The following is a 26,196-nucleotide window of genomic DNA, read 5'->3' as shown; positions in this document are numbered from 1 at the left end:
GCCATCCTGCCTGTGTGACCACAATGGCTAATGGATCCCCAGTGTGCTCAGAAACTGATACAATCTCCCCTATGTCCTTGCACCAGTGAGACAGGACATTGTCTTAAAGAAGGGGAGCCATTGTTTAGGGTCCTCTTGGTCTCACTGCAGAACGTACAGAGCTGACTATGGCTGCTGTGGTATCACAGAGGACAAAGATAACCTGTTAGGTATTAGGCCCTAAACGACTTAGGAGCTTATAGGTCAAACATGGTCCTTTCTGGATCTGTGGTACCAGATGTGACAGACCTCCTCCTTACCAGACTGTGGTGTCTAAGAGCTGCTAGTTCTGGGATTCATAAGGTCAGCATAAAACTTATTCTTCTAAAGAAATGTACTAACGACTTAAGAGAGAGATGATCAGTTCCATTAAAGTGCCTTTCCCAGCTGTAATTTAGACTCATTTCTCCAGCCAGCAGCTGCTCTGTTTAAAATGTGGATTTTTAAAGAGATTGCTTTAGGAAGGCAAAGGGCAGCAGCTAATAGGTCTATTACCAGGTTGAATTTAACGGGTATCGTAAATGTATATAATGCTAAAGGAAATATCCAAGCTACAATAGTGTGTTATCTTAGTTAAGGTGGGTTGACGGCCCCCAGCCACACTGCAGAAGAGAGGGTTAAAGAAACCTCTATTGTAATAGCAAGATTTTTAGGCTGTATATTGCTTTCAGGACCATAAAGAAAAGTGCTGCCTCCTGTAATGAAAACAAAGTTTTGTTAAAACTTCACTCTCAAAGTTTTGAGGTAAAAGGGTTGGTTCTTACAGTGCCACAGTGTCAAATGTTATCAGCTCTTTCCTGCATATGGCTGACTTGTGGCTGTCAGGATGGTATTGCCCATGAAAACTGAATATAAAAATATCTGATCATGTCAGTATATATTTTATTTAAATGCATATGCACAAGGGGGCTGAGTTAAAGTTGCACAGATAACTTTCATTCTAGCATTTCCAAACTTTGTGTCTGATTTTGCAACCTTACCATTCTTTTAATGTAGCTTTTTTTCTAACTAAAAGAATAACTTTATTTACATGAATATGCATGTAGGTGTGTGGAGGGGGCGATTCTTGGGTAGATGTGTATGCATATATCTTCTTTCTGCTAAAATAAACGAAACAGCATAACATTTCTCAGTTCATAGACTTTAAATGGGATAGACCTGCTTATGTCTCTCTAAAAGCACCCAGCACTAGGTGAATGATTTCCAGATATTTGTAGTTAAAAATAGATTAATGATTTTCCATTGGAAATTGAATTAAAAAATAAAGGATTCCAAAATATTTTCTTTACAAAAATAAATTGAGAGGAGAACATGTGCAAATCAAGCTGCTCTTGTTCAGAAATGATCCCAGGAACAGATGCAATGGCTTTGCACTGCACTGTCAGGGGATTCTGGACACAAACGAAGCATAAACAGACAGAAGGGTCAGCCTCATACAATGGGAATCCTTCAGTGGCATTGAGTCAGTGCTGAGGCTTCTATGTCAACTCTCCTCCTTGTTGCCTCTCCTTGCTACCAATGCAGATGGCATGGCTGGAAGAAAGGGGGCACAGGGCAGCAGCTCTTTGGAGCCATCAACATCTTCCATAAATTAGAGCAGCCCAAAGGGGACCAGCCTGCATTCAACAGCTCCAAGATCAGGAGAATGCAAATGGTGAACATTATGTCACTTTCCAACACTCTCTCTTGCACCACACACCCCTCCTACCTACCTGTGCTGTGTGCAGCTTATCTGGGCTGTAAACCTATGATCTGGAATGGCCCCTTACCTTCAGCAGTCAAAATGGTCAGATAGTGCCACTAAGACACCTTATGCTTAATGATGCTGACTCACTCAAGTGTATCTTCCTTTCCAAAGTTCTCTCTCATGCTGGTGTGCAGGAAGACCAACCCTCTGTATGGATGCCATGGCCCAGCTACTCAGAAATAAACACTCAGCTTTCTGTGTCATGACTTTGCTAGATATATTTAGTTGTACCCAAAGATTTGCAAGAAATTCCATGAATGTGCAAAATTGGTTGAGAGTTACACACAATAGCTTATGACAGCTATATTCTCCCTTGAAATGTGCTTCCACGATGTAAAGTTCACTTTGACTTTATCTAGTGGTTAGTTACTAAAAATGACTGTATGGTGTGTTGAAGCTCCCCTATTAACTAGAGTCAGTTAGCATTAAAGCTGTAGTCTAGCAGGTACAAAGCCAACATAATGGTGACTTTTTTTTTAATGTTCTTTCTAACTGCTACCATTACCCCAGCCCAATGGATTAATTAATAAAGCCAAAATATACTACTTGGATCTAGAACCAGTTCGATGACAGTTCTCAGAAAAACCAGAGGAACACAGAGGAGACCAGTTGGATGATGGAAGGGAAGCCATTGCTATTTTACTAATCTTTCAGTTTATATCGAATCATGATGTCATTCTTCGGCTGTAACATTCCGAAGCCATATCTTCCCTTGTCATACCCTGGGATTCTTGCTTCAGGATCTTTCAGTTCCAAGTCAAAATTGGTTAACAAGATGAAAACAAACCTAAAACGATAAAATGACCAGGTCAGTAAAGTATATGATATTGACAATCTACTAGTTTCTCTATGCTTAGAAGGCAAATATAGAGGGAACTGGTAGTTCTGACTGTAGTTAAGGTTGCCTGATACCTCCTATTATTTTCAGTTTTCAGTTGCTTACGACTTTGCCAATCGTTACCCATTCAGATTGGACTTTTCCATGCCAGGTGCCTGCCACCAGCTGAATTATTTTGGAAAATTTCAGAAAAAAATGGTTTAGCCATTTCCAAAAATGACATGAGGGAAAAATACATTGTACAAAGTGAGGGAGTGCTATTGACAAAATACTGTGTGATCATATCATTAAAGATTGTATCCTAGTGCATGCATCCTAATGGGGCCCAATGCAGGTTGCATCCGAAAACTTAATTCTGGACTTTCCTAAGTTTTGCATCCTTAATATAACTTTGACTTTACAACCTTCATGTTCTTTTGATGTAGTTTTGTGTATGCAGTATATGTATGAAGTTACAGTAGACTGAAAGGCCTGGGAGCATTTCCTCTCTACCACCACAGTATATACTATGCAGCATAAATAACTAATTCACAAATCATTTCGAGATTTTGTGATCTATGGTGTTAAAAAAATACTTATTTAAAAAATAAATAAATACGGTTTTCCAGAAGAGTTTATATGGGTTATTGAAGAGTAGATACAGAATTTACAAATGGTCTCAACCTGTATCTATACAAAGTAGATGCCGGAGGCATTAGATAAATATTATTTGTTTTGCTATTTTTTTTTTAAACAGAAGTCCAAGTTTTATAGAACAAGAGGGTTCTTATCCTGGATATTAAAATGACAAATGGCCAGAATAACTAAGTTTCATAGACTCTCTGTATTTACTTACTGTTTGATGCTATTGACTGCATGGAACTTCCCAATACATGTGTTAATTCCTGCTCCCCACGGCATGTTGTAATACTTGAGCCTTTCCCCTCCTTTATAGAAATCCCTTTTCTCTGTTTTGTCTGCATTGAGGAATCTGTCGTATTTAAATTTCTGAAAAATAAGAACGCATTTCTCTCACCCAGTTATTCTCTGTCCCACGGGAGCAGATGGCTATCTCTGAACACAGAGACAATCACTTGCTGTATATTGTATTCTGATATCACCTGAAATGCTGTTGTAGAGAGAACATTAGAGGCTTTCTATACACTGATTGGAAGACATTCTAAGAAGTAGAGGAGCCTATGATGAAACATCTGTAAGGGATGGTCTAGATAATACTTAATCCTGCCATGAGTGCAGGGGACTGGACTAGATGACCTCTTGAGGTCCCTTCCAGTCCTTTGATTCCATGCTTTCCAAGTGAAGACTGGAGAATATAGGTCAAAAGAGCAGTGTGCTGGGGAAAACACGGATATGGACTTCCCTATCTAGGGAGACCTAACTAGATTTTAGGGACATGAGAAGACACTACTTTTCCAAGGAACTCTGGTATGGACTGGGAGAGAGAGAGCAGAGCAAAGCACACAAGCATGGGTTCTGAGATGGGAGATTACCTCAACCTCTGACCTTCAAAAAGTGTGTTCTCTGCCCTGCAGTAGTGCAGTATGCAGCCATTGGGTATTTATGAGCATAGGAAGAAATGGTTTTCTTCATTTTTAAATCTATTTTCTCTCTTAAATAAGTTATACATTGTTTATCTTCAACTGTAACTTGGATGTGATTGTTAATGTGAAAAAGAATCATTGCTGACTGTCTAGGGAGCTGGGGGAGCCTCTACCTTCCGAATGTGAGTCCGCCAATCCTGCAGTGCCAAACTCCACTGGGGATGGCACAAAATGAGGCTTGGAAAGGGCCTGAGTTTCTCTCCCTAAAGCGACAAGGTACAAAGGCTCATGCTGGCATATGTGGAGACCCTGAGCCACAGATGTATGATGATCCACCATAACAGACACAATCAAGAGTTTCTTCCATACTGGCAAACAGCTTTGAAATGGAGAGTCTTCAATGATCTCATCCAGCTGGAAACAAACCCAATCATTCCCCGATGCTCACCTTTGAAATCATGCAAACATCTGTCCTGCTTTAACCCTTGCCATGCTGCGTATTTTCAGCTCGGTGACTCATATGCTGAATCCTTTAGTCATGCAAGGTAATGCAAACACATAGTTCACTGGTCTATCATTCCCGCTCGGAATTCTGCTTTTTCACCTATTCTAATATAATGGTTAAAGGGCCTATAATCAACTAGCAGGAAAATCCACCGTTGCGGCTGGTCTTTCTCACCTATTAGGGCACCAGCTGACTGTCCTAGCATTGCTTATGTGGACCAAAACTTATTTCTTTAAAACGGAGTTTCCCCTGAATAAAGGCTGTGGGCATTGGCCCTGACTAACAAATACACTGAAGGGTAGAGGAGTACGGAATAGCCTGAGTATGTTAAATTTGTGCACTTGTGTTGACAAATTCTGAAAATCATTAGGAGAGGCAGCTTGGTCCAGTGTCGATGGCACCAAACCAGAAATCAGGAGATGTGGGTTCTGCCAGTGACTGACTATGTGAACTCAGGCAAGTCATTTGACCTTGCTCTGTCTCCTTTCCCCATTTGTAACATGGCGATGGTGATACTTGCCTACATTGATGTGCCTACTAATACATATCTATCTCTGCAGAATGAAGGGCTTGAGGCAGCCCTGCTGGGAATCAAACCTGGGATTCCAGGGAGCCTATTTCAGGTATAGGTTCCTAAGTTATTCATTTAGTTGCACATGGGAAGTTTAATTAGTGCTAACTATCCAAAGAGCAAGCAAACAAACTGTACTGGACATAATACCTCTCTGGTGTATGTACTTGGCTGCTGAACTATTCTGTGAGATTCCTAAAGACACTCAAGCAACAGGAATGGCATTTTTCACTCTGGCTCCATGGCAGGGCTGCGTTCTGGACTGTGGCATCAGCTCATATCTTTCACTTGGGCAGCCAGCAGGGTTCAGGCGTATCTTGGAGGTAAGTGCACTTCAGCCGGAAAATAGTTGCAGGTGACCGCTGCTTACGCCCCTAACAAGGCCAGTCTATGGAGCAGCACTAGTCTTGGCCTCCTTGTATCTGCAGACGCAGCACCAATATTCTGAGGCCACGTTCTGGGAGCTCAAATGGGAAAATATTAGTCCACAAGAAGAAGCACTAGGGAGCGGACAGGACCCAGCCTAGATGAGTTATCCAGCTGGAGCCAGGCATTGTCCTGTAGAATCAATGCACTGACACCTGAAAGGGTGGCGGGGGCACCATTACATGCTATGATCCTTTCCCATGTTTGGTCTCTAGGCTTTCACAGTGTGCAGCAATGCCTCTGGCATCAGACCTTTCTCCCACTTCATTTTCCAGCAATTACAGGAGCTGTGTCTCTACTACAAAAGTTTCAGAGTAGCAGCCGTGTTAGTCTGTATCCGCAAAAAGAAAAGGAGTACTTGTGGCACCTTAGAGACTAACCAATTTATTTGAGCATAAGCTTTCGTGAGCTACAGCTCAGTTCATTGGATGAAGTGTTTGCAGCACTAAGTAAGCTAGGTTGGTCCGGGCTGTTTCACTCCTCCAAGCTTTGTTGCCCCCTCTCGCTATGCTAGCCAATGGTAGAGTCAGTCACAGCTCTTTTTGGTTCAGTTTTCCCTTGCAGTACTCTTGGTTAGCATCTCAACCTGTTAAATGTTTTCTCTGGCACATTCTTCAGCAGGACTATTATATAATCCCAGCAAACACTGATTCCTAGATTTCCAGGCCAGAAGGGGCCATTATGATAATCTATGAAGATGTCCTGCATAACACAGGCCACAGGACACTTTTTCCCCCAGTAATTCTTGCATAGGGCCCATGAGGCAGACCCTCAGCTGTAAGTTGTCAGAGCTGCAGTAAAGCTAATAGAGCTCTGTTAATTTACACCAGCAGAAGATCTGTGCCCATAGCTTGTGGGTGAGCTATAGCATGTCTTTCAGCAAAATGTCCAGTGTGGATTTTTAAAGACTTTGAATGACAGAGGATCCATCGTACCCTTAGGTCTTCAGCAAGATCTTGCTATGCTTCATCTAATTATGCCTTTTTCTGCTCGATTAAAGAGCTGTTTGCGGTCAGAAATCTCTTTCCTGTGTAGGTATTTAAAGACTGTGATCAAATATTGACAGGGAGCCAGCTGCAGCGGGACAGTCTCCTAGCAACACACTGGCCACAGGGATTCTACTGACAGGTTTCAGAGTAACAGCCGTGTTAGTCTGTATTCGCAAAAAGAAAAGGAGTACTTGTGGCACCTTAGAGACTAACCAATTTATTTGAGCATGATCCTAATGGGGGCTGCCTGATTGACTTCACTTCCTGCTTGGTGGAGGGGTGGAGCTAGCTACTATTTAATCCAGCAACAGCCAGCGCTCGCTGACTGCTCAACATCTTCCCTACCCACAGCTGGCTTGGTCCTGCCTCCTGCACTTGCTACCTCTCTGCCTGCCCCTGTGCCCACTTCAACCCATACCCTTCTCCATCCTTGACACCCCAGCTCTGCTTTCCGACCAAATCTCTGGCTCACCCATTGGTTCTGGCATTCAGATTCCAATCCAGGGCCCTGACCCTCAGCTCTGTTCTCAATTATAGCCCCATGTATTCTGTGGTCCCGAATCTTGACTCCAGTTCAGCTCCATTCTAACCTCCGGGCCTGGCTACCCCTAGGGCTCTGTCCATTAGGCCCAACTGCCCACGTCCTGGTCGTGTCCTTGACAAGTATAAAGGAAGAAGAACATTTTTGTAGCCTGGGAAGTGTCTCAGCATCATAAATGGAGAAACACATTTCACGCTAGGAGAAAAAGGGAGCTATAAATTCCCCCAGATTAATGGGCATAGACAAAAATCCACCAACAGCCTGAATTCAGTGCTGGTGGAAAGTGATGAATTGACAACCCTGGAGACTGAAGTCCTGAGTTTATCCACAAAACAGGAGCTGCACATGCAATGATGGTGCAAGTTGTCCCCCCCTGCCCTATCGATGTACCTCAACTCTAAGCTATAGGACCTGCCTCTAGGGAGACAGATTTAGTTCACTGGAACCCTCACGTGTGATTCAGCTGCAGGATTTGGGAGCAGGTCGCTCTACCATACACACAAACCAGTCCCCGTGGGTTTTTTTCAATGAACCCTTCGGTGCAAAAATGGCATCAGGTCCCTGTATACCTTTGCATGGAATAAGCTCAACTTCAAATGACAACTGAGCTGCCAAGGTTTGCCCCCTGCGCACCCCAACTTTGACTCTCTTACAGCAGTATCGCGATAGCATTAAAAACGACCCAACCTGTCCCAGAGCCAGATGTGACATGAGGCACTGAGCTGCTATTGCTGTTGAGAAAGGAATGGTGACTCGATGGGGAAAATGAATCAAATTTTCTCCAGTCTTGCCTGATGATCTTTTGTCTTTTAAATCAACCTGTCATAGGGTTTCATTGTGTTAAACGAATATTTGGAATCTGAACCTTCTGTCTCTGAATGGAGCACAGTAACTTAACGAGTTATAAGAGGTCTCTTGACCTGGCAAACTGTATTTAATAGCATTTACATTGCTGTAATGCTGACATCATTTCTGACATTTTGGCCCACGGCAGACTGTATGTAGAGGAAGCAAAAACACCTTGTTTCTTTGTTACCAAAGAGCAATTAGCAGGGGGCTTAGGGGGTAACACATGTTTCTATATTTAAAGATTGCATCAAGTTGTTATGGCAACTGGATAGTGGAATTCCAGTTGTCATAACAAGTCAGCATTGTCCTCACATACCATTGTTTCCACAATTTCATTTTTAGAGCTCAAGTTTACATAACTTACCAGCCTTTCCCATAACACTGAATCTGAAGGAGAAAAGTAAAGCAACTCATTTGATCTTTTTCAGTGCAAGCTTTTCCCCTTAAAATGAGAAGCAGATTAGAGGAATATGATAGAAGGTTCTCTTAAACCTAACAGCATTTATTAAAACAAAAGCCAATTGCAGAAATCCTCAGAACCCTTCACAATGCTGGAGCGCCAGGATTCAGATCCAGTTGGTAGCAACCAAATGTTGTTAGCCTCTGGTGGTCATTCTTGAATGAGCCATTCCAACTTGGTTCCAGTTGCACAAAGGACCACGATGGTAGATGGTACCCATCGGCAGGAACAGCAGAGAAGGTACTGCCTGAACTGCTCACGTGGAATGAACTCCTCTTTCATGCCCACTGGTGGCTCCCATCAGGTCAAGCCCGAGGCACTCTTACAGCATGGTAGGAGAAGTCAGCACCGCTGTGGCCCATGCTGTACCTGTTCTTCTTGGCCAAAAGGAGAGAGAACTTTGGTCTCTATACCTAGCTGTGTACTTTTATGGTCTTCAACTCCACAGTATCTGAATCTCTAGGGGTGTCAGGCCAAATCCCACCTGAGCATTGAAAAGTCACACTGTTCTTCAAAAGAATACCTATAAAGCACTACAAGACACCTTAAAGAAACATCACAGTTGTGCTGCCCACATTCAGATGTTGGCTACCATCCCTGCTGAAAGTTTGGCTTCTAACTACATTTTGTGCTGTAGAAACTGCATCATATGTCCAAGTCTCCAACTTACAGTTGTAAGTTAATGGGACTCGTCACCCAATCGACCAGAGTCTTGCCTTCAGTTCCTGCTGAATTCTTGGTATGCAGCTCTCAAAAGTGCCTGACACGCTGGGCATGCTACACATAGTGCTACCCCTTCTTCCAACACCAGCGTCCCCGCGCTGCTGAGTCGCAGCAGATGTCCAGGACCTTCTAGGTCAGCTTCCCAGTAGAGAAGTCTAGTCACACAGAGTCTGGCAAGCTCTAAGTGTAATGTGCTTTATTTACACATATACACCAGTCCTGAAATGAGATCATCCAAACAGCATGCAGGCCAATCCCTTCCTCCAGGACTCTCAGTCCTGGTTTACAGGAAGCAACTCTGCTTCAAGACTTAACTCTAATCAGAGCCCAAGGCTGAGAGCAATCGCTCCTGCTGCTCGCAAAGCATCCTCTCCCCAGGCTGACTTTACAGAAAACCTCACATACCCCTAAGCTAACAATACCACAGTCTGTCTTCCCAATTGCTCACAAACTCAAAAACACACTTTGGAAGACCATGTGTTACAGCACCACCTGGTGATGCCTGCCAAAACAATAAGTAAATAATAATAACAGGTGTTCTAGTATTAATATTGGAACAGTGATTCTGATATTCAACTACTCTGCCACTCAACCCAGAGTAACTGAGCGACAGATTTTCAAGATGAAAGTGACGGTCAGAGCATGAAGTGATACAATCGGAACAGCAGCCATCGGATCCTTTGCAACCTGTCACTAAAGCAGCAGGTGGTTGTTATGGGAGGGGGAAGTCATTCGCCCACCCTGGAAAGCACTGAACAGGATTCACCCAAATGGGAGAGAAAATAGCCAGCAGTAGCTACAGTGCTAGCAGTTTCTGAAGAAATCAGAAGCCCCTCTGGGGCATCGCCCAAAACGTGAATGTCAGGACTGTGCTAATATTCCTTTGTGGTATATCCAATCTCTACACATTCTGCAGGGAAGGTCTGGGGTTAGCTGTATAGGGACAGGAGGACTGGAATGGGAAATGGTCCATATAACCTGTAGTAATTACTGAGATTGAACTGTAGAAGAGCCCTTTCCCTCTCCCATGCAGTGCTAACCACTATGAGGACCACTTTGCATCCCACAGATTACAGGGAAAGAGATCCCTCTGTGCATTTCTATGTAATGGGATTATATTAAAACTGTTCTCTAGATCTTGTTACATATAACAGAGTTACAAATAATGCAGCCCTTTCTGCTCATAGTAGTTCCAATGTACAATACTGTACATTCAATTTTAAAGGGACTCAAGTACTTCACAAGCATTTGATGGCACAAACTACAGATGAGAAGGATAAGCAATCCAGCTTTTCAGAAAGGGGAGAGGACAGCTTCCAGTAGACGAGTATGCAACCAGTACCCAAACAACCGTAGGAAATGCACTGAGATCCAGCCCTCAAATACTGGATTGTGGCAACCTTAAATGAATCAGTTGAAGTTTTCTGAAGTTTAATGTCAAATCAGGGCAAAGTAAAGTCCAGGATATTGAAATACGAGCCATTTCAGGCCACATTTCCAGAGTTCAGGTGCAGAACTGCACTCACAGCTCCGGTAACTGCACGCCCAAATGACCAGAATTGGTCCCTCTCACATGCTGTTGCCTCATTTGCCTGTGTACTAGTTGGCCCCAGCCAACGTGAGCACCAAACCCGAGACACCAGATGCACAAGAGCCCACTTCTTCAGCTAAAAGAGCAACCTCGCTAGCTGTCAAAAGGTAGTAGACTCTTTGCTTGGTCCAGCCACGAGGGGGAAGCTTGATCAAGTTCACTAAACCAGCATATCACAGTGGGTGTGCATGCAAATTAGACACACAAATGTTGCTTAAGCTCTGAAAATCTAGTTCTTATTTTTAGAATTTAGTTAACCTAAAAGGATATCTATTCAAACTGGCATGTTAGAGATGCCAAATTCAGGTTCAATAATGCAGCCTACTGTATTATATGCTCAACTCAATTGTTTTAGATAAACCACTAAAGCTGGGACACTGAGAGGGAGCAGCACAGAATATTGTCACAAGAATTAAGATTCAGAATGACACCAAGTTACCTCTGGCTCCTCATAGATTTCGGAGTCCATCTGTGGGCTTATATATGGGAAAAGACAGAGCCTGTCTTCTTTTCTCAGGCTGAACTTCCTGCCATCTGCCAGTCTCAGATTCATGTCTGCAAGTACTTCTCTGCTGATAAAAGGGGCTGCTGTCAAACGTAGTGTTTCATTCAATACACTGTCTGCACAAGCGGAAAAGCGAAGAGAGAATTACTGCATCCAACAAGAGTGAGCTCACTGCAGGCTGCTTGCTTTACATTTATGCATAAGGAATGGAATTGCATACCTGCAAAAAATAAATTGCTTAATGAAGTTCTACCACATAATATACTACCAAATGGCAGATATACCTTAGACTTAGAGGGTTTATATCTCCTGCCTTCCTTGGGAAACTGAACTAGACATAAAGGAGAGACCATAGAAATACTAAGCGTGTCTTCAAGGACTTTCTCTGCAATTCTCCTGTAAAAAATGTGAATCCAACTATTTCCTGCATCTCAGTCACTCAGGAGCTAACTGCTTTGTTACTGAATAATGTGTGCAGCTTTCTGATTACAGAGTGGCTTGTGCAGTTAACATATATATGGTCAAACCCAAGGAGAAATCCCTCTGTCATTTAAAATCCATGGTTGACTATATAGGTTGCTCAGCCTATACAAATTCAAGGTAGAGCCACCCGTTAACATTACTCTGCTAGACACCAAAAATCATGGACAGAACAGAGACATTGGATTTATGGCTTATTTCAACAATCTGTAATCCACTAACCCCCCTCTTTTTGTCCTATGACTGCAGAGGGGTTAACGGGACAATCTACCTTGAATGGTCCCTTACAATATGTGCTAACTAGTTATGCCAAACAATCTGTTCCACCTTGCATTTTGCTGTGATGCTGGGAGTTCCTTTCTCAGACCAGAAGAAGAGCTGTGTGTGTGGCTCGAAAGCTTGTCCCTCTCACCAACAGAAACTGGTCCAATAAAAGATATCACCTCACCCACCTTGTGTCTTTGTTATTAATACTAAGAATTAGAGCTGTCAGAAATTTTTCACAAAATAATTTATTTATTGGAAAATCCTGATTTTGTTGAAATTGAACAAATTTTCTGTTTTGAAAGTTTTTTGAAAAAAATATTTTGACATTGTCAAACTGCCTTGTTTTACCATTTTTAAAATGAAAAGTCTTGTTTCTTCAGTACAAAATGATTTTTTGTTTAGAAATTTAAGTTAATTTATAGTAAAAATATGTAAAAAAAAAAAAAAAATAAAGAAGGCCAAAATCAAAATGAAGTGTTTTAAAATCTTAAAAATGCAACAGTTCAATTGATCCAATTAAAAAACTTGTTGGATTTTGTGTTTGTGGAAATTTTCAAGATTTCAACTTTTTGCCCCAATTCAGGACAGGAAAATGTTTCAATATCTTGAAAATTCAGGAAAATTGTTTCCTTCTCAGCTCAACTAAGAATGTTCTGCTTTCATCAAAACCATGATTGAGTATTAAAATAGATTCAGATTACTTCTCATTGCAACCACTATTTCATGTCATTAACCCAGTGTAAAAGATTATGCTTCATATACTAACACAGTGACTCCCACCTCCTAATAACACTTCGTGAAAGAAGTTCTCACTAAATCTGTTCAGTGCAGTATTAAAACTAGGTTGACTGCTCACAACAGCATTACTTGCTCTCACTATGCAGAGAGCAGGTTAAAGATCTGAATGTACCATGTAGATGCATTTTACGGAATAGAAAAACAGAAAAGAGGCGAGCAATGCACATGCTAGATAATACAAAATTTAACTAAGGCGAAGAGGTGTTCCCCAAAGTATGGAGAAAATAAGATTTACATTTCCCAAACGCTGTTTAAGAACCAGCTTCTATGGCTTAAATATTATGTCTAGCTTTGTCACTGAAGAATGGTGTATAATTAAACCTTTTTACTTTGCAGTTAACATCAGACTAGTTAATTAACACTTGTAAAACCTTGAATAGTACCTAGCAGGCTGTAGGCCAGGTTTTTAAATCTTTAAGGGGCACAATTATGAGAGGAAAGTGAGAACACCAGTTGCATGCCCACATTTTGACATTCATTTACTTGGGATTTCTTCTACAACAGCTAGACATAGCTGTATGCAGATTTTCTCTGATTTGCATGAGCAAGCACATTAACTGCATATGCAAATTAGGGCCATGATTGCATGCACATTTTGGGCCTACAATTTCGGCCTAAACTCTTTGAAAATTTCCTAAGTTACCAAAGATAATTTAAGTCAAATGGTACACGGATGTCCCCAAAAGATATGTACTAACCAAAAACAGGGGTGCTGTCCAGCATCTCTTGGCTAATGCCTTGCATCTGTTTCATTGTTTGTCCTCTGTTTCTAATTATTTTTTCTACTTCACCTTGAACTGCTGCCATGGCTGCAGGATGCTTTAGAAGAAACAGGAGAAGCCAAAAAACTGCCGGACCTGCATTACCCTAAAAATAAAACCCCCAGAAGGAATTAGAGTTATCAAAATTGTGAGCAGATGAATTGGAACAAACAGAACTTCCATTACGTCACAAAAGAAAAACACAAGTCAATGTCAATTCAATTTTCATTACAAGCAAAATCTTTTCCGTCAATAAGTGAAAGGAATTGTTGGCAACACTTGAAAATTAATATAAAACAATTCTTGAAGGACTGATTTTAAAGGATGATAAGTATCTTTCAAGCTCTTGTACATTATTAATGAGAGTATCCCAGAACAAAATGGCTGCCTCAGAAATGCGAAAGATCTCACAATTCTGCCATTAAAAAAAGAGGACAGCAGAATTTGCTGGGTCAAGTATCCTGCAGTCAGCGAGGCGGCCTAGTGTATGGCGGCAGCAGCCAATGAAGGCATAAAATGTAACCCACTGTAGGAAACCTGAATTCATTTTAATAAGATTCTCTGAAGACAACAGGAGAATTTTACAAAGACTATAATAGGCAAGGATTTAACTATCAGTGTTTCAGCTACTGTATAGAAAAGTACTTATATGCCCATGAGATAAATACTCTCACTCCCCTTTGCATCCGGTGAGGGGAAATCTATCATAGGGATTATGTCCCACCTATTGCATTGTCGTGAGCGGGATGTAATATACATAGAGAGTGATTTCAGAGAGCCTACACAAAGCTTATGCACCAATTAAGTCCCACATAACCCTATTTTAGTGGGCTTGGTTCCATTTCATCTGCAGTCAGCATCTCTCAATAAGTTCTACTGTGTATAAATCTATCCGAGGACCTGAAGAAGAGCTCTGCATAAGCTTAAAAACTTGTCTCTCTCACCAACAGAAGTTTGTCCAATAAAAGATATTACCCACTCACCCACTTTGCCTCTCTAATTTTGATTCATATGTGTAGATTGTAAGAGCCTCAGGGCAGAGGCTGTCTTTGTGTTCCGTGTTTATATAGCACCTAGTACACTGGCGTTCGGTCCTTGACCGGGGTCCCTACATGTTATCACAATAAATATCATCATCATCATCATAAAAGCCACTTAAGTGAGAGCTCAGATAGAGTGACATAGCTGTTCCAGAGTGCAAGAGGAAATATACCCCATGTCAAACCAGCAAAGAGAAATACTTGATGGGCCTGCACTTTATATATTCATTCTTGTTTTTAAAACAATTGTGACAATTAAGTGTAAAGCACAGAAGCATCGCTGTCAATAGGGAGTGCATACACAGTACATTAAATCTAAGTAATTTAAAGAGAAGAGTATACAACATAAATAATTCATTCTGTTTTGGTAAGTGCAATGACATTTTATCTTGCCTAATTTTCAAGCAGGGCAGTTTACTTTTTAATTAAAATAGAGGCATTTATAAATGCATATGACCATTTAATTTTTCATGTTGCAAGGGAACAGACTTAGTCATGCATTAGAAAGAATAAAGTATCATTCCTCTTCCTGGAGATTACATTCCAGAAAACTACATGAGCTGAGTAAGTTCTCCTTGTGATTAAAGAGAGTTTCGGGCCACTGCACAGTACAATGTCACTGGAGGAAGAGTCGTTTGCTGAGATCAAACCAAAAAAAGAACAAAGCACTGAAAAGTCAAGTCAATGCTGAATCTATTTCAATGACTGTTTTAAAGCAAATGCCTTCCCAGCAATTATGTATATTTCTAAGGCAGATAACAGGAGCTCAAATATTTCAAAGAGATTGGAGAAGTAACACTTCTCTTCCTAGTTTTGCAGTGTTGTTGTAGCCATGTTGGTCCCAGGATATTAGAGAGACAAGGTGGGTTAGGTAATATTTTTACTGGACCAACTTCTGTTGGTGAGAGAGACAAGGTTGCGAGCTTACACAGAGCTCTTCTTCAGGTCAGGTCCCAGACCCGTGTAAACTCAAAAGTTTGTCTCTCTCACCAATAGAAGTTGGTCCAATAAAAGATATTACCTCACCACATTTGTCTCTCTAGTTCTCTTCTGTATTACTGCAGACAAAACGCCCACTGGTGGGCCTGATCCAAAGCCCACTGACACCATCGAGAATCTTTCCATTGGCTTTCATGGCGTTTGGATGAGGCCTTAAATGAGTGTGATATTATCAGTGTAACGAACAACAGAACTGAATATTACAAAGCAAAGAAACCATTTTTACACCAAAGAGAGGCTACCTATGGGATATTATCAGTTGATTAAGGCCCACAACTGCCATTTGTGCCTTTGAATCTCTCTCCCCTTAATTTTTTTTATTATTAAAAACTGAGCCCTACTTTTTCATCAAATACACCAAGCAGTTTGTGGAGCAAGGCTAACTCTTTTCTCAGGCAAAAAACACAGAGGTAACACTGCAGAAAACTGAATTAAGGAAAATCAGTATTACAATGGGATTCTGAAGCTATATCCCTCTAAGATACAGACATAAGGCCTGATCCAAGGGGACTTTCCATTAACTTCAGTGGATTTTCAATCAGGCCCATAAATAATAAACCATTTTGATAAACTGAGATCATTATCAGGAACGTATACACCATATCATCATATTAATACCTAGTTTTTATCACTTTTGCCCAGTAGATCTGAAAGTGCTTTATCAAGGAGGTCAATACTACTGCCCCCATTTTACAGATGGGGAAACTGAGGCACAGAGCTAAAGTGACTTGTCCAAGGTCACTCAGCAGGCCAGTGGCAGAGCTGGGAACACAATCTAGGTCTCAAGTCCCAATCCAGTGCACTACCCACTAAGCAACACTGTCTGTAGACAATTGTCAGGCTGATCCTCCACTCTTATACACCAGTGTAACTCCAGTGTTGTCAGCATTTTCAAAAGTGGCCTCTGATTATGGGTGTCCAATTTAAAGAAATCTTTGGTCCAGGGCCTGCATACAAATTTAGATGACTAGTCTCAAGTACCCACTTTTGAAAATTCTGATCTAAATCCCTATTAAAGTTTATTCTATAACTCTCCATTGTGTCACAAATAAGGCTACGAGAATGTCACGGAGGTTGCGGAAGTCACAGATTCTGTGATTCCCTCCCAGCTCCCCAGCCTTCTCCAAGTCTGCAGCTGCGGGGATCCCCATCAGCTTCCCAGCCGCCTCCAAACCTGTGGCGGGGGGGAGGATACCCCCCCCCCAGCTCCCCAGCCAGTGGGCAGGGGTGAAGGGCCGCAGCTCCCTGCCACTGCATGCAGTAGGGCAGGGTGCTGGACACTTCTCCCTCCCCATTTTGTCAGGGATGGTTTTAGTAAAAGTCAGGGACAGGTCACGGCTTCCGTGAATTTTTGTTCATTGCCCGTGACCTGTCCATGACTTTTACTAAAAATATCCATGACAAAATCATAGCCTTAGTCATGAAGAAACAAGAAACATATGGGTATTTTTTTCCTATCCTGGTTAGGATTCTATTGAAGTTATGCTGTGGTTTTCACTAGCTGCACAGTGATCTGAAGCTTTGCCTGTTTAAGTGTCTCCGGTAAAATCTCTGGATTTGGGATGTGAGAATGATCCCTCAAACTGTTAGGTGACACACAGGAGAAACTGTTTTTTTTTAAGAAGGCCTGAAACTACAGCTGCTTAGAAAAGGTCCTTGCTCAGGAAGTCAGATGTGATCAAATGTGAACTGGAAATGCCTGAGGATAGACTGTCATCTGCGATCCATGCCAGACAGTATGCATTACTTCTCCTGGGAAAACAGCACCTTGGCCAAGGACAACAACACATCTCAAAATACAGCATACACCACCCCCTAGTGGTGATTTACATTATGTACCTGTCCAGCAGGTGCATGAGGAAATGTGCACATAGAGGGGGCAAATTGTGAACTCCTATTTGTGTGTTTAATGAGTTCACACACAGTCTTTGCACACTAGCGCTTACACACAGATAGAGGCAGCTCCTCGGTATAAATTATCACAGCTACACGGATATCAAAGGCTCTACAACAATGTACAGCAACTGAGGATTTGCCCCATAGAATTTATATGTGCAGAACCGATTTAGGCTTAATTCGCATGACTTGTCTCACTGATAATATCCAAACGCCTCAGGCATAATCCTGTAAAAATCACAGTTAAAGTTTCCTGGCAACTATCATTCACTATATTGGACCTGAGTATTGCAGTTCATATGGCCCTCGGTAAAAGGGCCTCAGAGCGATGAATAATCACACACACAATGAATGAAAGATGGCATGCCAGCTTTGCAGTTGGTACGGTGCTGGATTCGTGATCACCCACTGTCCTGAAACACTGCTGAAAGACCAGACAATCTGCAGGTGAAATTTGCCACGCTGGGTACATTAAAGACAGAGCCAAGTCCCTGCACTGCAGGAGAGGGACCTGCATCTTTGTGTATGTGCCTCTAAGAAACTAAAATTTGCAATGAACAGGCTCGACCTAGTGCATATGTTCACCACTGCCCTCAACTGGAGGGAATCACAATGACTCCACTGTGTGTCACAGATCCTACACTGCTACCAATCCTGTGATTCTCCTTTCTCTCAAGTGCTGTAGACTTGTGCTTTTGGAGAAGGAAGCTCAATATTCTATCCCCGCTGTTGTCTTGCAGTTCAGAACAACCATGAGGAAGTTCACAGCTTGGCCCTGGCTTTGCCACAATATTACTTTAAATCAATGTGGGTGTTTTATTTCCTTTGACATTTTCTCCATGCAGTTAGAATTTCTTTGGTATTTTCCAGAGGCATCACAACCTCTCTAGTGGAATCAGTATTATTATTGTTAGTCCTAAGCCAATTTCTAGCTTTCTCTCCATCTTGTTATCTCCCTGAAAGAGCTGAGATGGTTTTACCTGTGTGGCCCAGAGCTGCATCAGCATGGCTCTGGGTTGCATATCCTCATCCACTCCCAGTTCCTCTAGGTGCAGCTTGTAGCTCTCTAGCCAAAGGCTTTTGTTGGCTTTGGAATTCAGTCTTTTTACAGACAGTAGCTTCCAGAGATGTCCCTTGAGGCTGGCAGCTTCCTTCTTTTCCGCTGCACATAAACAAAGGCAGAGATTTCGTTATTAATATAACTATTAAGAGACACTGCAGCTGACCAGTTCTAGTGACTCCTGGTCTAAAGTGTAAGTGACACGGATAGAAGGAACTTAAAATGTTCACAATGGTGCCATCTACTGCCCATACTTGCTCTTCTAGAATAGCTCCTATGTAAAAGTAGGGCCCTGCTCAGAAATCACTTCCAACCTAAATGGCTTAATTTCCAGGGGGTTTCCAGAGCAATGGTCATTTCCTGTGTGCTCTCAGCAATTCCCAACAGTGAGACTCTAATCACGTGTGCTGGAGGAAGGAAAGGTCAAAAGCAAATCCATAAGAAGGCTGGGAATGAGGAACAGTTAGACCTCTCCACGGTGAGGTGTTCAACAGCTCCCTGCCAGAAATGCTCCTCCCATGCATTGTCTACACTGGGAACTGAGTCATGTTAGAAAATGTGTTGATTAGCATGCTGTTGAACCCCATTTAGCCCCGGGTGTAGACAGTCATGTTTAAAAACACGCTGGCTACTTAGAAGCGTGGGATTGAGCACGCACAGCTAACACATTTCTAGACAAACCCTTATATCCCAGACTACTCCATGTGGACATGCTGATATTCCAGTGAGGCTGACATTCTCTTTCCCAGCAGAAAGCCTAGGTAACTGGGTTCCATGTGAGCTGGGGAAGTTTAACCCAAGCCCTATGGCAGGGGCAGAGCTGCCGTACAGCCCCATCTGGCCGCTACTCCTGCCACAGTATGTGGATCTGGAGGCCCTTTTCCTGTCCTGTGCCATCACCACCTTCCACACCAGACTATGCAGGGCCAGTGCAGACTTCTCCAAGTGTCACACAAAGGAAACACAATGGCCAATTTATCTGGTCCCATTCTTGCAATGCAAGGAAGGCCTCTGGTGACCTCAGGTGCCTTCGTATCTCATGGGAAAAAGGGGCAGGTTCCCGGGGTATTGAGGATCTTAACCATTCAGGACTTTATTGGTTAAAGCCAGTGCTTTTACCAATTTGCACCTGGAAATAAACTGGATGCCTGTGCAGATCAGGGAGTAGAGGCATAGTACAAATGGCCAGTTGCAAATGCATGCACCTAAGTCTCTGAGGTGCATGCAAATGGCATATTATATGATTTGATTTGCATGTGCAATTGCATGAACTGTACCTACCAATTAGGTGTATAATTGCATGCCTAACATGCTTGACTATGTGGCCCTATGTCTATGTGGATGTTTTTTTCTGGCCCACAGGCACTCACCTGCAGTTAGCGTGGAGCGGGCAGCATTCATCAACAGCTGGTCCAATTTATAAAATTCGTTGTAGACCTCAGCAGAATGGGCCCGGTCTTTATTTTGGCAAGAAGGATCGTTGTAGTTTTCTTCTTCATTGCCATACAGGGTCAGGTATCCAGCTCTGTTTGGAACAAAGAGGGAAAATACATTTGTATTTAAAATGCAATGGGTGAAACCCTGGTTCCACTGAAGTCAAGGGTAAAACTCCCGTTGAGCTGAACAGGGGCCAGGATTTCGCCCAATGTTTTTAGTATTTTAATCTTAATATAACATATAATTAAAAGGCTCTGTGCAATGTATAGTGAAACCTTTTTAGATGACATATGCAACAACAGTTACTTCTTAAGACAGAGGATAATGGCATAGAGTTTTGATGTTTTATTTTGCATCTGTTTCCCTTTGCTTTCCATGGAAAGATTTGCCTTTAGAAAGTCCAACATTATATAGAATTTGTTGCACCTGATTATGCCTGTTTGCATATTTTTACTAGAGTCTAATCCAGCTCACACTAAAGGCCCCTGGGTTTTATATATTACACACACACAAAAAGTTGTAAAGTCAAGCACTCAAAAGTTAGGAAACATCCGAATTAAGGTTGCCTCTGCAACCTTAATTTACACACTTATTATACTGCATTTATTTACATGATCACATTTATTATTTCCACAGGCTCCCTCCCTCATTCAGTGCACAGGATGGGTGGCCCTCACTTAATGAGCAGCTATTCAACATTTCGTTTTTTCCGCATTGTTCAGTGTGTGGTCCCAGGCCTTATTTGTTGCATACTATTCAAACCCTGCTCTGGAGATAGAATTATTAATCTCCTCCTAGGCTTTTCTATGATGCACATCACTATAGTATCTGAGTCCTTCACAAACATTAATTAACTTATCTTCACCATTGCCCAGTGAGGAGAATGGGGGAGAGGCTCTTATCCCCATTTTACAGACTGGGAACTGAGGCATAGAGATTATGGTCAAAAGTTTCTACCAATTTTGGGTTCCCAGTCTGTGATGACTAGGACCTGATTTTTCAGAGTACTTAGCATCACATAGCACTTTATGTGTTCAAAGCACAGATCAACTGTGTGTGCTCAGCTCTTCTGCAAATACAACCCCAGGCATCAAGATGGATCCTCAGAAAGAGAAGAACACATCACTACTGACCAGCTATGAACATCTGGGTTGAAGTGACTTGCCTAGGATCACACAGGAACTCTGTGGCAGAGGCAGGGATAGAATCCAGTTCTCCAGGGCAGCGTTCAATTGTCTTAACCATGAGATGGTCCTTTTTAATTATTATTATTAATTATTAATTAATTATTATCATTAATTATACACCTTCCAACTTCTGCAACAAGTGAGGCAGGGGGCCTACAGACAACAGCCTGCTTCATACACACCCCTAATTCATCCCCACTCCAGGTCCAACCGGTTTACTGAATGAGGCCGGGATCCCATGGGAAAAATAGTATGTGGTCATGTAACTAAAGGCAGTATAATAATAATTCATATGCACCAGGGGGCCGAATTAACATTGCACAGGAACCCTTCATTCTGGTATCTCCTAACTTTTGAATGCTTGACTTTGCAACCTTAATAATAGTCTCTTAACGTAGTTATTTTGTGTGTAATCTCCGAGGTTTTTTAAAAAGCAAACCAATATTCTATCGTGTGGCATTGTGTGTGTTTGTGTGTGCGTGCGTGCATGTGTATTCTATTGGATATAATTGTTTTTAAACAAATAAATATTTCCCTCCACAGTTTACAATCCAGCATTGCTGTGCTAGAAACTTATAAGTGCCACTGAAATGTTTAATGCAACACCAATGCCTTAGATATGCTTTCTGACGGCGTAGGATGTACAGTACGAGTGTCCATACTGCAGGTCAGTTCCATACACCATTGGTTGGATTTTGCATATCCTCGGGCACAGAGGGGGTTAATTTAATGTAAAGTTTGCAACATCAACCCTAATTAAACTGCTTTAAAAAAAAAGTTATGAGCCAAATATTCCTTTTCTATAATGTCTCTTTTCTCGGGGTTTCAGTAAAAAGAAAACGTCACTGTTTCATTTCCCCGTTTGGAGCCCTCTCGGTTTTAATGTTAATGACACTAACTCCTGGAGTAAGATGCTATTAGGAGTAAGGCTGGCAGAAGCAGACCCTGGTTTTGCATTGCTATAGAACTTTCCATGCAAGCCCTGCCGTTTGTTTTCTATATGTCAATGAACATCACTCCTGTAAGGCAGGTAAGTGTTCTTACCCCCTATCTACAGATGAGCAAAGCGAAACATAGGTAAGACCAAGATTTTCAAACCTGGCTTCCCAAAGGTAGGTAGAGCTGTGGGTGATCAGCAGCTCTGAAAATCAAGTCACTTATTTAGGCACCTAATTTTGGGCCTACAGTGACTTGTCCCAGGTCATGCTGTAAGTCAGAAGCAGAGCTAGAAAAGCAAACTCAAGTGTTCTTGACTTCTAGGCCAGAGTTTTAACTACTAGATCACTCTGCTTCTTCCCTATCCCTTCATGAATAAAAAACATCACTCCATTTGCCCCTCAAACAGACTGTTGGAAAGAAGAAAGCGCAAAACAAGGCAGCAGTGACTAAAGTTTTAAAATATTAGATATGCTTAAAAAAAATCAGCGTTCATAGTGATCAAATAACGACACCTGCACTTTTATAGTATGGTGCAGGCCTGATTCTGCTCTTGCTGTACACCAGTTTCACACCAGTGTCTCCTCACTGGCTCCAGTGCCCTTGCTCCTTATTGACACCAGTGTGAGAGCGACAGCAGGCCCTGCATCTTTAAAGTCTGGTGCAAACATCCATTGTTTTTTAAATGAGTCACAATTTTTAAAAAATGGAGAAGAGCTGACTGTGATGTCATTCCCCTTCCAGTCCCAAAGGATGAAGCTTTATAGTGCAGCACTTACCTAAGCATCATGCTGTAGGAGAGATGAAACAAGCCTTCGTCTGTCCACTGCCGGCTCAGATTGCTTGGGTCAGAAAGCAGAAGGGTCTGAAGGTTGAAGAACATCGCCTTAGTGAGGGATGGAAGGTTCTTGTTTTGCAGAGCCCTGTAGAAACAGAAGTTAGTTTGTGAAACACCTTCATGTATAAGGCTTACTGTTCTATAATCAGTGTTTAGTTAGGGACAAGTCTCTCCTGTTTATATCACATGCATCCCTGGGTGTCTGAACCTCGTCACTTGCACAGCCCAAGCACCTATGTTCTGGGCAAAGGGGAAAGTGCTGGACAGAATTCTCCATGCTACACTAGGGCACCGTAAAGTGGCCTGGTCTGGATTCTGTTGCTGCCCGTTATGGAGAGTGAGACCAGCTGCAGAGTTCTAAGGTACTTTGGACGCTCCCCAACATTGGGGGGTGGGGCTGAAGGTTGGACTTGGCTTTTTGCTTTGGACCCATGTTCTGGGATAGAAGCCACTGAGAGGGAATAAGTGATGAACATGGAGATGCCATCTACGCGGATTTATTTTAAGTGCCTTAACTACTCCCGTGTGGGAAAGTGGCTGTTATAGACTTAGCAAAAGAAAGGCCAGTTCGCTATGACATCTAGCAGGGATTTGCCTCTAGTGATAGCCACTGGTCAGATGAGAGGTTTGATTGAGACAGTATAACGTTTTTCCATAGTGGCTACTGGATTTCTTATGCTGTACTTCCTATGAACTGGAACTTGGGCATTACATGATGCTAGTACATGGAGCATGGTTCTTAAAATGAGCAGCCATTCTGTGACTTCATTAACCACACTGGAGTCATTGCTCTTTTCGTGCTACTCAAATGGTTTCCAAGGGACTGATTATGGGCCATTCTCCTTAGCGCACTGTCAGCCTGGGACTTCCCGCGTAGGACTCTCAGGGTGGCTTGCACAGCACTGCAGCAGCAATCCTTTCAGGGGAAGAAGCTGTGCTGATTTACACCTGCTGATTCAGAACACTACGCTGCTCAGACCAATCTACCTGAGGTGCACGGACAAATGAACCTGCCAACCTTCCAATCTCGGGGAGATCATCAGAGTGCTAACATAGCGTAACATAATGTTAGCATTCCCGCAATAAAGAAAGTGCATGGCATGAAATATCAGTGCCCTCAGCCAATGTGCAAATGCAATATTGCAGAATAAATCATCTGAAACCAGCCTGGTTTTACCCAAACCCCATTTCCTTGTAAATTGCATCAGCACAATAAGGTCAAGTCACTCCCTCCTAGCAATTGAGAGTCCAGCAATTTTTAAACCTATAGATTGGAGGGCAATGTCTGACTGAGGGTCACACGTTTGAATGATTCACATCAACATCTCCCAGACCTTAAAACTCCCATTGGGAAACAAATAATCTGAAGGGGGGAGTGCACCTAAAAGCTATTTTCAGCCATTCATGTCTCGGTGTGATGTATCTATTGGTAAAGCAGAGATGTTCCCAGAAGTTCAGACCACAGACTGTCCCATTTATATGCTATTAGAGCATAAACATGATTGTTCATTGCTTTCAGTCACGCTGCCGGTGCTCCATCAGATGTGTACTGTAAACTATGTGGTCAGCATATTTATCTCCAGCCAGGTTGTGTCCCTCGCTTTTATTTAAAGGGTTTAAACATGTCTCGCTACTATCACACAGCAAGAAGTCATTAAATCTCTCTAATATTTTAAAATATTAGATGTAAAAATAGATCCCAAGGAGAGTAAAATAATGACAGCCCCAGGGCTCTGCTGCTTATTACTGTTTCCCGCCAAGTAACTGTAATTGCTTCAGGATGATTTTTACCAGTTTCAGGGCTGGGACAACATTTGCTGGTGTACAAGTGTTGTGATGTCCACACAGTGTGAGACAGGCATTGCTAATTCGGAAGGTCTAAATCCTCCCCTGGCTGGCAGGAGAGACCAGAAACTTTTTCTGGTGCTGGTTCTACCACGTGAATCCTGACATCCAGGGCAGGACACCATGGGGAGGGTTGGGGGCACTGCATTGTGGAGCCCACTTTAGCGCAGCTCATCTGCTGCTGGCTAGAGCTTCCAGCTGACTGACACACTCCCACCGGTCCCCATCAGCGCACGCATGTCTCCTGCCCATTGTTCCAAGAGCTCTCTCTCGTGCTATGAGGAGAGAGAGAGACGCCGTGCTGTTGCTTGTACAAGAGACATGCAGGAACTCCCTAGGTCCTCTCCTTCCATACACACCTCATGCATTGCTCTGCCCTGTGCCAGCCAGACTCAGCGCCGAAGGTCAACATGACATTCGCTGCCTGGCTGAAAAGCAAGACTGATATACAAGCGAGGTTTGTTCCCAGACATAACCTGGAGGACTCTTCGCCAAGTTATCTATATTCCCCCTCATGGTATTAATTCTTCCTTATAAACTAATCCCTCTAGCCAGTCCCCTTATAACCTTTGTTGCTTTTCTTGTGTGCCCCTTCAGTTAACCCACATGATTCACATACTGATGTTAGCCAATACATATTTGTTGGTGTAGTACACAGCACATGAATAGGTATTATGTGCATGGTATTAATATAATATATGTTTTATATACACACATATATATATTATGTATATATGGTTGTTGGGAAGTTATGGTAACTGAATGTACTATGCTCTTCCCACAATTCTGTTCACCCATGTCAAGCATCCCGCAGCACTTTGCAAAGCTGGCATTAGCTTTGGCATTATAAAATAGAAAACTTTCCACAGCAAAGATGCAGGAATACTTTTACTAAGTACAGCTAGGGAGTACTTGCTTAGCTCATTAACACTTGGAATGTAGTATTCAAAATGAGATACGGGAAAGTATAGCCAGGTATATTGGAATTGGAAAAGGTTCAGAAAAGGGCAACAAAAAGTATGGAACAGCTGTCATATGAGGAGAGATTAATAAGCCTGGGATTTTTCAGCTTGGAAAAGAGATGACTAAGGGGGGATATGATAGAGGTCTATAAAATTATGTCTGGTGTGAAGAAAGTAAATAAGGAAGTGTTATTTACTCCTTCTCATAACACAAGAACTAGGGGTCATCAAATAAAATTAATAGGCAGTATGTTTAAAACAAACAAAAGGAAGTATTTTTTCACATAACACACAGTCAACCTGTGGAACTCTTTGCCAGAGGATGTTGTGTAGGCCAACACCATAGCAGGATTAATAAAAGAACT

General features: G+C 42.3%; 1 protein-coding gene across 1 annotated transcript in view; it reads right to left on the bottom strand.

The window, feature by feature from the left end:
• Positions 1 to 2,428: 2,428 nt before the first annotated feature.
• Positions 2,429 to 26,196, bottom strand: part of PTGIS (prostaglandin I2 synthase) — a 29,007-nt gene continuing 5,239 nt past the window's right edge. The window contains exons 4-10 of the mRNA XM_077832286.1: positions 22,966 to 23,109; positions 19,997 to 20,151; positions 18,547 to 18,728; positions 13,569 to 13,737; positions 11,260 to 11,441; positions 3,460 to 3,611; positions 2,429 to 2,573 (exon numbers count right to left, since the gene is read on the bottom strand). Coding sequence (XP_077688412.1) covers positions 2,429 to 2,573; positions 3,460 to 3,611; positions 11,260 to 11,441; positions 13,569 to 13,737; positions 18,547 to 18,728; positions 19,997 to 20,151; positions 22,966 to 23,109 — 1,129 coding nt within the window. The remainder of the gene's footprint in view (positions 2,574 to 3,459; positions 3,612 to 11,259; positions 11,442 to 13,568; positions 13,738 to 18,546; positions 18,729 to 19,996; positions 20,152 to 22,965; positions 23,110 to 26,196) is intronic.

The sequence above is a fragment of the Eretmochelys imbricata genome, chromosome 13 (genome assembly GCF_965152235.1).
Source record: "Eretmochelys imbricata isolate rEreImb1 chromosome 13, rEreImb1.hap1, whole genome shotgun sequence".
NCBI lineage: Eukaryota > Metazoa > Chordata > Testudines > Cheloniidae > Eretmochelys > Eretmochelys imbricata.
This window is presented reverse-complemented; position numbering and strand designations above follow the sequence as displayed.